The sequence below is a fragment of the Typopeltis vanoorti genome, chromosome 10 (assembly GCF_054136105.1).
Source record: "Typopeltis vanoorti isolate ZY-2024b chromosome 10, IOZ_Tvanoo_1.0, whole genome shotgun sequence".
NCBI classification, from domain to species: Eukaryota; Metazoa; Arthropoda; class Arachnida; order Uropygi; family Thelyphonidae; genus Typopeltis; species Typopeltis vanoorti.
The window spans coordinates 48,736,725-48,753,961 of record NC_143558.1 but is presented as its reverse complement, the minus strand read 5'-3'; the positions used below and the strand labels follow the sequence as shown (position 1 = coordinate 48,753,961).

At 36.9% G+C, this 17,237-nt stretch overlaps 1 protein-coding gene across 1 annotated transcript in view; it reads right to left on the bottom strand.

Moving 5' to 3' along the window:
• The window catches only part of LOC150102406 (uncharacterized), a 357,402-nt gene extending 341,214 nt beyond the window's left edge, over nucleotides 1-16,188 (bottom strand). The window contains exon 1 of the mRNA XM_090399570.1: nucleotides 14,870-16,188. Within this exon, the coding sequence (XP_090255696.1) occupies nucleotides 14,870-16,094 (1,225 nt within the window). The 5' untranslated portion in view covers nucleotides 16,095-16,188. The remainder of the gene's footprint in view (nucleotides 1-14,869) is intronic.
• Nucleotides 16,189-17,237: the final 1,049 nt, after the last annotated feature.

Here is a 17,237-nt window from a genome sequence, read left to right as displayed (position 1 = left end):
ACTATGAGTTCTGCATTTTTCCTTGGGTGAGGTTACCATATTACACCCAACAGCCTCAGCAACGAACCAGAAGGCTTGACTAACAGTTGAACAAGAGGCAAGTTTATCGCATTTCATTCTTAAGAAGTCTGCTTTGGAATCATTTTAACCTTTTTTTTAAACACGTTTCTGACTGTTATGTAAGCCGAATGAGAAACCAGAATATTTAATTTAAGCCATTAAACATAACTTGCATTCTTATCATGGACAGCAGAGGACTTTCTTTTATTTGTTTTGTGTTTTTGAGAACCAGGGCTTGGATACAGGTTGGGGGTTTGCAGTGGAGTTAGGAATGAAGGCGCATTCCAGTGAGGATTATTTTGCTTACTAGTTCAATACAGGTGACTGGATCATGAGAATGAAAGCAGTAATCTGACCATGGAAAAGCAGCATAAAAATAAATAAGATTGTGGTCACAGTCGCCAAGCAGAGAGCAGGCATTCACAGCATATTTGGAGAGAGAGTTGGTTAAGAAAAGGTGTCAAGAATGTTGGTAAAATGGTGAGGATTGTCTGTTATTCTGGTTGGTAGATTGACTATTTGTGTTAGGTCATGACTGATGGCAAATGATTCAGCTTCCCGTCCAGCTTGATTTGTAAAGTTGGAGTATGGAAACCCGTTTGTGTAAGCATAAACATCTCCCCTAGGAGAACAATCTCACAATTTGGATAATTAGTTTGTAAGAAATCAATCTTGGTGAGAGGTAGTCAAAAAAAGGTAGCAGGGTTAGAAGAGTGGTAAAGGCAGCAAATGAAGGCTGTTAAGTGAGGTAAGGAAATTTTGAGCCATAGCAGATCAAAAAGTGGGGATTCCAAGTTGGAAAGCTTTTGACAAGGGATATCAGATTTCACAAAGGCACATATTCTGCCCTTTTTTTTGCAGAATGCATCATGTAGGAGTTAGCTGGGACAGTTGAGATGGTCTGTGGTCATGGAGGATGTCAACTGAAGTTCTGTTAGGAAAAAGAGATCAGGTTTTGATGTCTGTGAGTGGTGATGTATATCATTAATGTTTGTATCAAGGATTTAAATGATGGCAAAATTAATATGGAAGTGTTTTATTGGAAAAAGTTTTGGTATTATTTTGGATGGGTTGGGGCATAGTTTTATATTTGTTCAAAATTTTTTTTGTTATATTTTTCACATTTTAAAAAAATGTTTTATTTTTTATTGGGAGTTTTTTTGTATCCTAGTATTTTTATGATTGACTTTCATGTGCAGGATGGTTTATTCAGAAAACAAAAAAAGGGCATACAACTGGAGTGAGGGACTTGTATACATAACTCACACACAGGGAGTGCCCAGACTCCAGTCCAAGTATAGCCTCGGACAGTGCCCCCCCTGCATACCACTGACTTGTCACCCTGCCAAGTAGTGCCTGGAGGGAAAGTGACAGCAAGATTATGTGGAAGCTGATCAGGAAGCCTCCAACAGATGCATTACCACTGGGTTTGGTCCTGTGCACTAACTAGCAACTAGCTTGTGGGAAAACTGTTTCAATGCTGTACCCTCAAATGACGCAGAAACCTGAATAGACAAGATACTAAATAAGTTCTGTGTTCCAGATGACATCCTTCCAGTGGTAGTAAAAATTTGTGTTCCAGAATAAACATCCAACTGGTACAGCCTATACAAGTTGTCACTTTTTTTTTACGTGAATCTCATTTTTTTTTAAAAAAAAGAAGGAAAAAAAAGCCTTCAGCACATTAGCAGTAGTAGCATAGTGAGTGAGCTAATGGATAATCTGGAAATCCTGATCTGGAGATCAAATATGTGACTCTTTACATGCCACTTGAGGCTTCTATTAAGCAGAGTGGCAGACTCGTACCAGGCAATATATTCATCTCCTACTTAAAGATGTTCACAAAACATCCATCCCCCTAGGTGAAATTAGAATTCACAACCAGTTAGTTGAAGAGTGGATATACTAACCAATCAGGCAACCAGGCCAATGGAAAAAAATAACATGGAAAAAAAAAAAAAAAAAACTTTATTCAGCCCATTTCTAAACAGGAAGATAAAAGTCAATTATTACATTACACTTTTTATTTTTTATTAAATAATTTAAGGAAATTTCAACGTAAACTAGGTTATACATTAAAATAAATTTTAATATACTTCAATATTTCAGTAACGTCACATTGCCATTTTCAAGGAACTTAAGAACAAGACATGTGCATGCAGGCACAACAAACAGTAAGTGAGAAAGAAGCAGGAAGCTATTGTTTCTCCTCAAGTCCTGATGGTGCCCCCTAGCGGGCAATGTTGGTATTCTTGGGCGATTGGGCTGAAGGTCTTCTGATGTAGGTTTCCCAAATTTGAGGCAGTCTCATGCAGCCAAATTTGTTGAGGTTTGGATTGTTTCTAAGAGCTGAAGCTGATTCCATGAAAAGTCTTTCGTATTTGTATTTACTACGGTGTATTATCATGGCTTTCTTCCACCGTATTCTATGGCAGGTATCCAGCACATGGTCAGCAAGACCAGAGTGGCTGCATTGGTGAAACTGGATGTAGTCCTTGTGTTCTGAAATTCTGATATTTGCTGTCTGTCCTGTCTGTTTGGCCAAAGTAGGATAGCTTACAGCTGTCCTACTTTCACGAGCATTACATTACACCTACTCCTCTCGCCTCAATACTGTTTAAAATAATGGAAAAGATCATTAATGGCCAACTTCTTCAGTACCTAGAGGGCTGCCTAGGATTCACAAAAGTAGTTCGACCATTCTTGTTGCACAGTAGATCTTCTATTCATTCTCACCCACCTTTGAACACAAGCCATGGAAGAGTTGATGAGAAACTGATGTGGTCATTCTTTTTTTATTATTATTATTATTATTCAGGCCTCCATGGAGTCAAAAGACTCATCGTGGGTGGTCCTTCCTAAGAACATAAAGTCTGTCAAGATTCATCGAGGGGAGGTCCCCCTTAAGAAACACAAAGTCTATTATACCACTCCTTAAACTCATTGACCGTTCTCGCTCTCACCACTCCATCAGGCAATGCATTCCACGGTTCAACCACCCTCCACGCAAAGAAACCACTCCTCACTCTCTTGCTCACAGTTTCCTTTCGTGACTTCCAGGGATGGCCTCTTGTCATCACTCCTTCCCGCTGTTCAACCAAGCGAAAGAACTCCCCAGTGTCAACCCTGTAACCACCTCTCCACAGTTTAAAGGTCTCAATCATATCACCTCTCCTTCTTCTATCCACCAAACTCTGCAGTCCACATTCCCTCAGACGATCCTCATAACTATCCTTGTACAGTCCTGAAACCATCTTTGTCATCCGTCTTTTGCATCCTTCCCACAGTTAATTTATCCCCTTCAAATCCTGGGGACCAAATCTGAGAACAATAGTCTAAGTGTGGTCTGATCAGATACTTATACAACGGAATGATAACCCTTTTATCTCTGCAGGTCAGTGTCCTTTTCATAATTGCAGCAATCCTCTGTGTTACCTTCACCACCTTTGCAATATGTCCCCTAAATTTCAGGTTTCTATCAATCATCAATACAAGATCTCTTGTCTCCCCTACTTCCTCCAGTATAACTCCTCCAACAGAGTATGCAGCATCCCATCGATGTTTCCCAAACCTCAAGACCTTACATTTTGCTGCATTAAACTGACACCCCCATTCATTTGCCCATCTATCTAGCATATTCAAATCCTCTTGCAGGGCTACCACATCTGCACTATTACTAATAATCCTTCCCAGCTTCACATCATCCGCAAACAACTGAATATCCCCTTGCACTGGCAATGTCATTGATATAAAGGTTAAACAATATAGGTCCTAGTACTGAGCCCTATGGGACCCCACTTGTAATCCTCTGCCTCATTGAAACTGCTCCACCATACACAACTCTCTGATACCTATCAGACAGCCAATCCTGAATCCAGTTGACCAATCTGACATCCAGACTCATGTGCCGCAACTTAAATATCAGCTTATCATGTGTCACCCTGTCAAATGCCTTTGCTAAGTCTAAGAAAATTGCAGTATATGACTTTCCCTCATCTAATGTTCTTGTAACTTTATTATAAAAGGCTAGCATATTGCTAAAATAAGAGCACCCTTTCACAAATCCATGTTGACTCTCACAGATAACATTACCCTCATCTGCCCAATGCTGTATACGGTCCCTCACTACCTTCTCCAAGATCTTAACAACTACTGATGACACACAGACTAGCCTATAATTAGACACTTCCAATCTGTTACCACCCTTATGCAATGGCACTATCTTACCTTCCTTCCATTCCATGGGCACCTTTCCAGCAGCCAGACTTTCATTGAAAAGAGAGGTTAAAGGCACTGTCAGTTCCCTAGCACATTCTCTCAAAACTCGTGGTGAAATACCATCCAGTCCCAAAGCTTTACTGACATCCAGAGTACTCAGTATCTGAAACACACCCTCCTCCTGTACCTCTAAACCTCAAACCAGCTCCTATCCCTCTAGCATTGAAACTGACTCCTCTAGGATGAAATACTCCAATAAAGTGTTCATTGAACAAAAAATTCCACTATGTCCTCTGCATCAGTCACTCTATTCCCATTTTTATCCCACAATATCATTCTTCCACAGTCATTTCTCATTCTTGATGTTTTCAATTGTGAGAGAAGGCTTCTTATCAAGATATTTCATGGTCTCCTCCTGCCAAATGTAAATAGATTGTCAGTTTCCTTTTTGGTTGTTCAATATGTGTCATAATACATGATTTCCTCTCAGATTTATATGCAAATGTAGCAGCATCCCAAGGTTCTGCATTTTCACTCGCACTCTTCCTCTTATACATTGGTAACTCTCTCTCACTAACCTCAAATCCAATCTATAGTTTTTCTCCATGCTTCTTCGTTCAAGAAAGCTTGTACTGCTCAAGTGAATAAACTTCTATAGCCAATGCATTAAACACTAAACAATTTTAAAATGGGGTAACAATAGCACATTAAGGTTATCAAAACAATCTTGACATTTCTTAGAAAAAAGATCTTGTGTCACTCATCTTTACTTTTGATGATTATTTTTTTATTACCAGAGACTTCCAAGGAGTCGTAGACTCGTCAAGGGAGGAAACATATCATCAACAGCAGCTGTCATGATTTTTCTTTAATTCACTCACACTACCTAAGAATCCACCAAAAGAATCCCTTCCAATCAAGCATCACTCTTTCAGAAAAAATTAGCTCTCATCTCGTTCTTCGCATTCATTCTCAACTTCCATGGATACACTCTCATACTCTCCCCAACCTCCAAAAACTTCATCTAGTGGTACATTATGTGACCTTTCAGAAAAGTCTTTATTATATCACTCTTCCTTCTCCTGTTTGCTAATGTCTACAATCCACAAATCTCAATCTGTCCTCATATTCTACATTTCATGGTTCTAATATCATCTTTAACGCTCCCCATTTCATCCTCTCCACTTATCTGCATCACCACAGAAACCAGATCAGATGCACAATAGTCCAAGTGATATAGCATCAAGGCCAGCTTATAAACAGACAAAAGGACTTCTTTTATCTTTATGTGTCAATGTTAGTTTCAGCATTGCAATTATCCTTTTGAATTGTATTTACAATCTTTGCTATGTGGCAATTTCCTATCTATTAAAACTTCAAGATCCTTAGTCTGTAAGTTTTTTCTGGCATAATCCAAGCAATGAAATACACAATTTGATATCTCATTACACCAAAGTGCTTAACTTGACATTTACTAATACTGAACCGATTGTCATTTTCACATGTCCACAACTGCAGTATATTCAAATCATTCTGCAAATGCTGCATCTCAGTCACATTTCTAATTACCCTGCCATCTTTGTATTATCAGCAAACAGCAATATATTGCCAGGAAAATCCTTCCAAGGTCTTTAATGTAAAGGGCACATAACAATGAATTAAGGATTGATCCCTGTAGTACACCACTAATTACCTTAAATCTTGCAGGCTGACCTCTACCTCTAAACACACTCCATTTTTTTATATCTCAATCAGCTATTCTCTTATCCACGCTAATATGATTTATAATTCAATCCCATAAGCTGTCTTTCAAATCCAGCAAAGCTAAAAGCATCATTATAACCTATCCATTCCCCTTGTCTAGCTCAACCATTGGGTCACGTTCCAAAGGGGTGGAAGGAAGGCAAGAATCAAATTATAGGTTAATCTATGTGTCAGGTGTTGTGGAAAGTGTTGGAAAGACCAGTGAGAATCAGGATCCAGAACTGGGTTGAAACAATGGTATTATCTTTGATGGACAGGATGGGTGATAAATCTTAGCAAAGTAACACTCATTATTTGAATAATCTACTTCAGACACAAGGAATCTTTACTGAATCTGCATTCAGTAAAGTTATTCGTCCACATCCAATCTTTTATTTTTTTACTTGCAACATAACAAAAAAATTCTTTAGCCTCCACAGCCAATTCCTCTTCATACTCCAACTTAGCATTCCATACAAAACTTTTCTGGCCTGTGCTTTATATAACTCCTTCCATCCTTATTCTCACATTCCTTCCACATCATCTTATGGCTCTCTTACTTAATAATGTTGCATATTCATTTCATTTCCACCATATTTGTTCTTCAGACTATAGGAATATATTCAGATACTGCATCATTTATGCAATTTTCAAAGCTTCCCATACATTGCTGATTTAGTTACTGATACTATAGGAATGAACACAGTATTATTTTCCTGAGTTTGTCATAATTTCCTACCATAGTTCAATATGAAATCTGTCCTAATTGAGACATCCATATCCACTGGCAGCAAAATAGGCCACATCCTTAAATGAGATGCCTTTTGATGCTGTCTGGCTTCAAGCTGCTTTAGAATATTGTCTTGCATCAGTTCAATAAATTCTCCTTCATTCTTGAGTTTTCTCTGCTATCCAATCAATGTTTGGATAATTTAGTTGCACACAACGATTACTCATTTAGTATCCATCAAGATAATTTGGTGCTATATGCTTTTCTTTGCCCCCAGTAATGGAACAACTAGGTTGATAGCAACACCCCATCACATATTTCATCCTGTAAGCCTTTACACAAGATAGTCTCAAACTATCATTATTATAACTCAGGAAAATAAATTTTAACTTTGTGTACTATTATATATACATTATATCATTATTATATTCTATAAATTAATAAGTAAAATTCAATACAACAATAAAATCCCCCAAAAAAAGATATTATTATAAGGGCACCTCCATGGAGTCTGAAGACTCATCGCAGTAGACAGAATCTATCATACCTCCCCTTGAACCCATTAACAGACAGAGCGCACACACACACACACAACTGACTCTGGCAACCCATTCCACTCAGTCACAACTCTCCAAGCAAAAAATCTAGTCCACACACTTACTAACCACATCTTTATTCAACTTCCAGGAATAATCCCTTTTTCTCGTTTCTCTAACCAAAGGCTGAAACATTTCTCGCATTTCTCCTGCATCTATCCTATAAGACCCTTTAAGCAACTTAAATGTTTCTATCATATATCTTCTTTTTCCCCTATCAATCAACTTCAGTAATCCACACACTCTCAACTTTCTTCCTAGGGAACACTCCACAGGCCACTCACTATCTTGGTCATAGGCATCTAGATCCTCTTCACCACTTCCTCATCCCCAAGAAACCCAGGGGACCAGACTTATTATTATTATTATTATTCGTGACACCTCCAAGGAGTCCATAGACTCATCACGAGAGGACAGATATTGTACAATTCTCCGTCTTCACCGCTACACCGAACCTCTACTACCAATAATCTACATCACCGCCATCTACTTCCCACCAACACCACAACTAGTATTTTTTGTCTGTAAATTGCACGTTTTGAAGGACCGATATGTCTGTATGCGGGATGAAAACCCAAGTTTCCAGGAGAAAAAACCCTGCTACCTTTGTATGATATCAGCTAACCTTCGATTAAAAGGGTCCATATAAAGATTCCTCCCATCACGACAAGAATCGAACTAAGGCCTTTTCTAATCTAAGGGCACAACATACCGTTATTCTTCCGATTGCGCTATGGAGGGGCTTAGGGCGGGTGTCAGTTAAATGTCGAACACAACACTTGACTTGAGCACAATAATCCACATGTGGGCATATCGAGGCCTTATAAAGAGGAATAACAACTTCTTCATCTCTACTTGTTAATGTGTTCTTCAATACCCAAGTAATATTATGGGCTATGTTAGCAATATGTCCTCTAAACTAACTCTGTCTACCACCACCCCTAAATCTCTAGCTTCATCTATTTGTTGGAGTACAGTGCCATCAATGTGATACACAGCTTGAAATCTTTTTATCCCAAAATGCATAACTTTACATTTCTTGACATTAAACTGACACCCATCATCTTTTGCCCATACTAACAGCCTATTTAAATCATCCTGCAGGATCTCCACATTGCCTTGATTAACTATTATTCTACCCAATTTGGCATCATCAGCAAACAACTGAATATTTCCTTTCAGGTTATTTTCTATATCATTTATGTACAAATTAAACAGCAATGGTCCCAGCACTCAACCTTGCAGCACACCATTAGTCACATGTTTTTGCTTCGATTCTGTTCCCTCCATATACTACTTTTTGATATCTGTCCAGCAGCCACTCTCTTATCCAGTGAGATATCTATCCCCCATTTCGTCTAATTTGCATAACAGAGTTTCATATGATATTCTGTCATCATCATGCGTATCAAGGATTTAGGCCTAGTATGACCTGTTCCGGCTTTAGAAGTCATCATTGAATCGTTTAAGAGGACGTCCTGGTTTTCTTTTTCCTAATGGTGTGTACTAAGGCTTGTTTTGGTAATCTTTCTGTTTTCATTCTTTGAACGTGTTCCATCCATTTATGTTTATATTTTTTTTAATTTTTCTATTACTGGTTATTAGTTTAATTCTTTCATAATTTCTTCATTTCTTTTGTGATCAAATTGGGTATACTTTGCAGTTTTTCTCATGAACTTCATTTCTGCTGTTGTTAATCTTTGTTTGTCTTTTTGTTTTATTGTCCAGATTTCGCTTCCATACATTAAGACCGGTAAGGCTAATGTATTGTATATTTTTAGTCTGGTTTGTTTTTGAGCTAGGTTTGGTTTAAATATAGAGTTAATTACACCTGTTATTTTGAAATATTTTGCAATTTTTACGTTTATATCTCTTTCATATGTGACCGTACATCCTAGGTAATTAAATGAATTCACCTGTACTAAGATCTTGTTATCTATTACTATTTATACTTTGGATATCTCCTTTAGATCTAAAATAGCTTTCTGTAGTTTATCTTCAGAATTTGTAATTATTATTTGGTCGTTGGCAAAGATGGGAGTGTTTAAGTTTACTGTAGGAGAAAGTTTAATTCCTTAATGTAAATTTTTATTCCATTTTATTATTATTTCATTTAAGTAGATATTAAAAAGAGTTGCTGAGGTGGGGGGACATCCCTATCAGACCCCTTGGTTTATCTCTCTCGTATATGATAACTCGTGATTTAATCTTATTTGTATTTGATTATTTTCATATATACTTGTGATAGCTTTTAGGATATTATTTGCTATTTGTCTTTCTTTTAATATGATAAGTAATATCTTTCTGTTAACTTTGTCAAATGCTTTTTCAAAGTCAATAAATGCAATATGTGTTTCTAAATTATATTCTCTTCTTTTCTCTATTATTAATTTTAGGCAAAAGGCCGGGTCTGTACATGATCGTCCTTTACTAAATCCATTCTGTACTTCTAAAATAAAGTTTTCGGAATATTTCATTAATTTGCTATATAAGATTTGCTATATATTTTGTAACAGGAATTTAGTATACTGATACCTCTATAGTTTTTAGGGTCATCTCTATTACCTATTTTAAAAGATAGGAATCAATTGTTTTTTTTTTTTGTTTTTTTTTCCATTCTATTAGGGGGATACCAGTTGAATAAATTTTATTTAAACAATAATAAGTCTTTCTTTGAATCTAGTTCCTGCATATTTATATAGTTCTGAACCTAGCTTATCTTCTCCAGGTGATTTTCCATTTCTCGTTTCTTTCAGGCTGATTTCTAATTCTTCTTTAGTTATTTTTAATAGCGCCTCCGTAGCGCAATTGGAAGAACGACGGTACATTGCGCCCTTCGATTGGAATAGGCCAAGTTCGATTCTCGTCGCGACGGGAGGAATCTTTATCTGGTCGATTTCAATTCGAAGGTGAGTTAGCCGATCTCATACGGAGGTAGCAGGGTTTTTTCTCCCGGAAACTCGGGTTTTTCATCCCGCATACATACAAATCGGCCCTTCAGAACACACGCAATTTACAGACAAAAATTACTAGTTGTGGTGGTGTTGGAGGTGGGCGGTAGATGGCGTTGATGGAGATGATTCGCAGTAGCGGTTAGGTGTAGAGACAGTTGTAGATGTCCTCCCGCGATGAGTCTTCGGACTCCTTGGAGGTATCAGGAATAATAATAATAATAATTTCCTTTTCATTAATTGTTTGCCAGTTGTCTTTTTTAAAATATTTGTCTGTCCACAATTCTGTGTAGTAATTTAGAAATTCTTCTAATTTCAATTCAGTGTTTAATTTTATGCTTTCTTTGGTATCTGCATTTAAGTGTTTCAAAATTTTATATACATTGGGTCTTATTTTATATAAATCATGTTCTAAATTAGAAACAAATCTGTTCCATGATTCTCTATGTCTTTTTCTGACTTCTCTTTTAGCTATGGCTCTTATTCTTTTATATTCGACTTCATCTTCTAATCTTTTACTGCTTATCCATTTGTGATAGGCTTCTTTTTTCTTTTGGTTATTTCTTTGATTGTATCAACACAGATCTTCAGTTTTTTTCCTTTTATTGAATTTTTTGGCCTTTCCTAAGCTTTCATTTGCTGCTGCATTTAGTATCGTTTTTATATTAAGTCATTATTATTATTATTATTATTATTATTATTCAGGCCTCCATGGAGTCAAAAGACTCATCGTGGGAGGTCCTTCCTAAGAACATAAAGTCTGTCAAGACTCATCAAGGAGAGGTTCCCCCTAAGAAACACAAAGTCTATCATACCACTCCTTAAACTCATTGACCGTTCTCGCCCTCACCACTCTATTAGGTAATGCATTCCACGGCTCAACCACCCTCCATGCAAAGAAACCACTCCTCACCCTCTTGCTCACAGTTTCCTTTCGTAACTTCCAGGGATGGCCTCTTGTCATCACTCCTTCCCGCTGTTCAACCAAGTGAAAGAACTCCCCAGTGTCAACCCTGTAACCACCTCTCAACAGTTTAAAAGTCTCAATCATATCACCTCTCCTTCTTCTATCCGCATTCCTTCAAATTCTGTCAAATGGCTATACAAAATCGTCGTGTATCCATTTCCCTTATCCAACTCAGCTGCTGCTCTATTATAAAATGTTAGTAAATGGGAATTGGGATGCGAGTTCACAGGAATGGGGATGAGAGTTCAATGTTGCAAAATGTAAGGTTTTAAAATTTGGAAAAGAAAAATGGGATGCAGAATTTATGCTTGGTGAGGATATATTGTCGGAGGTGGAGGAAATAAGAGATCTTGGGGTGATAGCGGATAAGGATCTGAAATTTAGGGGACACATAGCCAAAATTGTGAAGACAACACAAAGGCTTCTGGGAATGATGTGAAGGACTCTGACCTGTAGAATAGGGAGATTCTTGTTTCATTGCACAAGTCTTTGATTAGGCTATACATGGACTACTATTCCCAGATTTGGTCACCTGGTTTTCAAAAGGACGAAGAGATGTTGGAAAGGGTCCAGAGGCGACTAAGTTAGTTTCTGACCTCTGGAATGTCGAATATGAGGAAAGATTGAGAAGATGCAATGTACAGCGTCTAGTGGATATGAGGAAGAGGGGGAAATATGATAGAGATCTATAAGTTAGTAAGGGGTTGTTATAGGATCAATGCTGGAGAGGTTCTACAGAAAATAATGAGAGATCAAGGGAGAACCAGAGGTCATCCCTGGAAACTGTATAAAGAGGATGTGAGTAAGAGAGTGAGAAGTAGGTTTTTTTCATGCAGAGTTGTGAATGATTGGAATGCCTTGCCTGAGAGTGTGGTATCTGCAGAGAATTTGAATGTGTGTATGATAAAAGGACCTCCTAGATGAGTCTTTGACTCCATGGGGTCTTGGATAATAATAAATTACTAAAGAATGACTGACCCTTCACAAAGCCATGCTGACCCTCATACAATATCATGTTTTATCTACCCATTCCTGAATTCTCTGTTTTATCAATCTTTCTAGTACTTTTGCCACTATGCCTGAGATACTGATTAAATTAAAGAGCCTAGTCAAAGGCACTGCTGGTTCCCTTGCACGTTCTCACGAAATCCTAGCTGATATCCCATCTAATCCCACAGCTGTATTTACATTGAAATTCTTCAATATCCTTAGAACCTCCAATTCATCCACCTCTGTTCCCACATTATTGTCTACCACACACATTAAGGTAGTAACCTCACTAGGATGATATACCCTTGCAAAGTAATCACTCAGTAACTAAACTGTTTTATCTGCTTATGTCTCCTTGTGCCCATCATCACTCGAGGTTAATCTTCCATAGTCATTCTTCCTCTTACTTTCCACATAACAAAGAACTCTTTGGGAGTTCCTTTGACCTGCTTGGTTAGATTCTTCTCATAGTCTGATTTTGCCTGGTCACCATTTCAAATCACATCACTTGCCTTAGTATCCGACAATACAAAGCACACATATCATGCATTATGGAAAGGATCACTACCCAGACATCAGTACATAACACAGTAGTACTGCTGTGTTATGTTTTGTAGCCTCGTTTTTGGGTTTGATATAAAATGCATAATTAGCGATAAAAATAAAAAACACTCAACTCTGCAGACGTTATTAAAAATATACTCAAAATCGATTCACCTAACATACTAGCTAAATATAAGGAAAGTCTCAAACTCAGGCAATCCCCCAGATCACATATGGTAGCTGGTGATCGACTTATACTAAATTAATATTATTATTATTATGTCACACCTCCAAAGACTCATCGAGGAAGGGGCTCCAACTCTCATCTCCACCAACCGCAACTACTGTCATCATCTACACCAGCGCCATCTACTGCCCATCATCACCAGTAGTATTTTCACTGACAATTACAAATATCCATGCCCACGGTGGGATTTGAACCCACAGCCTTTTGGCTGGGGAATGGATAAACTAACCACTTGGCCAACCAGGCCGGCAAGAAAATTCATAGAATAGGGAACCTACAAACCTCAGGTCATCTCTGGAAGTTGTAAAAATGGAATTCATTACTAAAACAAAGAATGAGTTTAAGGGCATATACTATAATATGCATTGGGATAGGACTTATCAAGATGAGTCTCATTACTATGTGGAGGTATAAATTTTGAAAGCAGATTTCAGGAAGGTTTAAATTATTCTAGAGTCATATCTGTAGTTAAGCTATCCGGGGTATTGTATGTGATATTAGTTATAGATCATTTATAACTAAATGCCTACAGTAAAGTTATCCTGTCTTATCATACTGATTATAATAACTGTCTGCAGTGGATACTGCAGATAAATTATTACAATATTTAAAATAAGAGTCCATCAATGAAACCAAGTGATGTAATTTTGCAATTTTAAGATTAAAAAAAAGACAATGGTATATTGCCTTCATGTTATATATCATAAAGAATTTCATGATATATAACAAAACAACTAGATAAACTCTCTGTAAGCTTGAGCTGGATAATCTTATTTGAGGAAAAAACTGGCTGAGTAGATGGCAGTTGCTCTCCAACAGGATGTGGATTTGAATTCTACCATGGATGTTTGTGAATGTCTTCAGTGGTAAGTGAATTTCAATGCCTGGTGTTAAACCACTATCCTGCTTCTTCCAGGTTTCAGATGGTGTTAAAAAATAAATTCATTAAAAAAAACATTTGCTCTATAGAGTAGTCTCCAGGATTATGTAAAAACATAAAAAATAAAGCAAATAGATAAATAACTTCAGCCCACCCATGGTACTCATGTACTGTATGTTTTCAACCTTTCATAAGTTGGACTCATAAAAAAAATTAACAAAAAATAAAATAAAAACTTGGTGTTTTCATATGAGCAAAACTGATCCCACAGCATATGGGATCAGTTTTGCTCAATGTGGATCAGAAGAATATACACAATGTTAATTTTCATGCTCAACTGTGTCTAATGTAAATGCCTAAAAACAGCAAAATGGTATCAAAGCAGTAAAATGCTATATAGTTACAGTATCAGAAAATATATAATTTTTATGTACAACTTGTTTCCTAAAGAAAGTATGCTATGCATCATGAAATTAAAATCAAAAGAACTGGATTAACTGGAATTTTTTTCCCTAAGGCTAAGAAGCTAGTATATTATGCCTGGTAACTGCATATTCTTCTCTGGCTGGCTTGTCTGTTTTGTGGGATGAAAAACATGAGTTTCCAGGAGGAAAAACTGTGACATTTCTGTATGAGATTGGCTAATCATTTTCAGCTAGAAAAACCTTTCAGAAAAGTTCCTCAAGCTTCAAACTCAGGGCTTCCCAAATGAAGGACAAATATCATGATGTCAAAGAGTAATGATTTACTTTATTAATTGTCCATATCATATTTACTATTCAAAAATTGTTACACACAAAAAATAAAAATAAAAAATAATAAAAAATAAAATAAATAAATAAAAATAAAGCTTTCTGTTTAAAGAGTTATCATTCCATTCCTTATTCTCATTACATAGTACTGGGTAACTGTCAATAAAAAAAAAAAAGCAATGATATACTTACCTTCAAATTTTTCATAAAGACTAAAATCTAGTTTTTCTGGCACAAATTTGGGCTTGTTAACATTTTTTTGAATTGTAGATTTATCGAAAGTGAGTGAAGCAACTTTTCGTAACACATTTCCTTCACCTGGAGGCATATGACTATGAGAACAGTAGCGTCGAAGAGGAGGGCAATGTGGCTCGTTGTTAACAAATATTGAAGCAGGACGAAGAGATAATTCTGAGCTTGATAAGTCTTTGCATGCACCACGACGCAGTGGAAGTGAACGAAATTTATGTGGTGGAAGAGTAACCTTGCGATGCTGTACGATTGCAAATTTTGGCACCAAACATGATACTCCATCCTTATCTGCACAATTATGTTCAACTGCACAATCAGCTTCATCATTACTTACATCACAATAACAATCACAATTATTTTCATTAGTATGTTCTATCCTACATAAACTACACTTTAAACATTTTTCCTGAATATTACCAATAGAACTGAAATGATTATCGTGTCTTAAAGGATAGCTACCACCAAAAATATGATAAGAGTCAAGCTGTGTATCTGGAGTTCCTGGATATGATCTGGTTCCTCCACAGAAGGTTCTTTTTTCCTTGAATGGACTAGTTTCAATATAAGAATTATACATAAAAATATCCTCCTTTTCATCATCACATGGACTGATATCATCTTGTGTAACCTCATGCACGCTGGAATCTTCTCTAGTGTCACTTGATTCAACCTCAGAGTAATGCTGAGGACTTTTGTCTTCACTGTCACAGAAGACTGAAATATCACTAATACTTCCAGGTAATTCATCTTTTGTAACAGTTGTTTCATCAATCACTTCAGCATCGAGTAGCGACTCACCTTCACAAACTGTACCATCTTCGGGAGTGGGTAAATGACTGACAGTATCAACAAATAATGAGCTTGAAAGAGAACTGTCAGGACTTGATGTGGATTCAATTCGAACTTCAGAAGGAACACTATTTGTAGTAATAAATGACGCATTATCTTCCAGAAGTTCATCAGCTTGCACGATGGACTGAGTAGATTTAAAGTGTTCTTTATCAGGTGGATCTCCAAGTAAATCTGCATCAGTAATAAAAACACATGTACTTGGTGTATATACACTCCCTTTGTTAAAGGGCTCAAACGGCTTTGGAATTTCTTCTACTTGTGGTGTTTTGCCCTTGCACTTCTTATCGGTGGGTTGACTGCCGCGATTACCCATTCCTACATAACTGCTAAAACGATGGTCACCGTAAGTTAAAAGTCCATATAAAATAAGCAGTACCTAATGACATGTTTTTTTACATTGCATTCATATTACATCAGTGATATAGAAAATATCATTTTAACGAATGACAATAATATAACTTTACTTCGGAGTTATATGTAATAACAAACCTCGTGGACTAGATGACATGACTGGGTAACAGCAGTCATTACTGAAGAAGACGCAAGCGCAGGAATGAATGAGTTCGAGCTCCGTCGATTCGGATGTGCATCCGAGACACTGATCAATACATGCTAACACATTACTTCGCTATGGGGTTAGTCCACTACGAATAAAGGTTGTCCAGTATTTTACTGGGGAAGGCTTGATATAAATATTCTATATATTAGTGACAAGAGAGAGCTAATTTCAACATCAGATACAAAAAAATATGCCTCCGTGGTACTCCGCTAGTGTCACTTATAGAGTCGTGTTGCCCATGGCAACCGGCGAGCATAGCAATACGTCTGAAAAATAAGCTACATTTAAACAGTTCGGGGAATGCACGATAAATATTACCTAACATTAAAACACTAGCCAAGTTTTGGATTTTGTTTATCCGTTTCATGAAAACATTATAAATAAATACGAAAAATATTAAACCAGACATGTTGTACACAATTACAAGAGAGCTCCCCCCCCTCGTTTTCGCTTCTAGCAAGAAATGCGATTGGTCAATGCAACTGAACAAACTATCATAAGTAAACATAATTTTGCCCTGTAGTTAGTGGCATTATTATAGTAGGATTTGCTTGCGAAAGAAAAAATACTAAGTTGTTGCTAATAAATTCCAGGCGTACTTCACAGCTTTAAAAGGATGACAGGAAACAAACACTTGTTGATTAGATATTAAAGTTTGCTATTTTGTTCTCTAGGATCATTAACTATGAAAGATGCTTTTAAACAATAAGTTATTTAAATGTATTTTTAACATTTCATTGCTTGCTATCCGATAAGCATATTAGGTTCAGCTTCACTACGCAACTGTTAGCAAATGAAAGGTACATCTTGATCTCGTTTAGCGCGCACAATGTTAATCAACATTAAGCTTAACCAAGCACTGCAAAATATTTTTCAACAAGAATTCTGAGGAAAGAA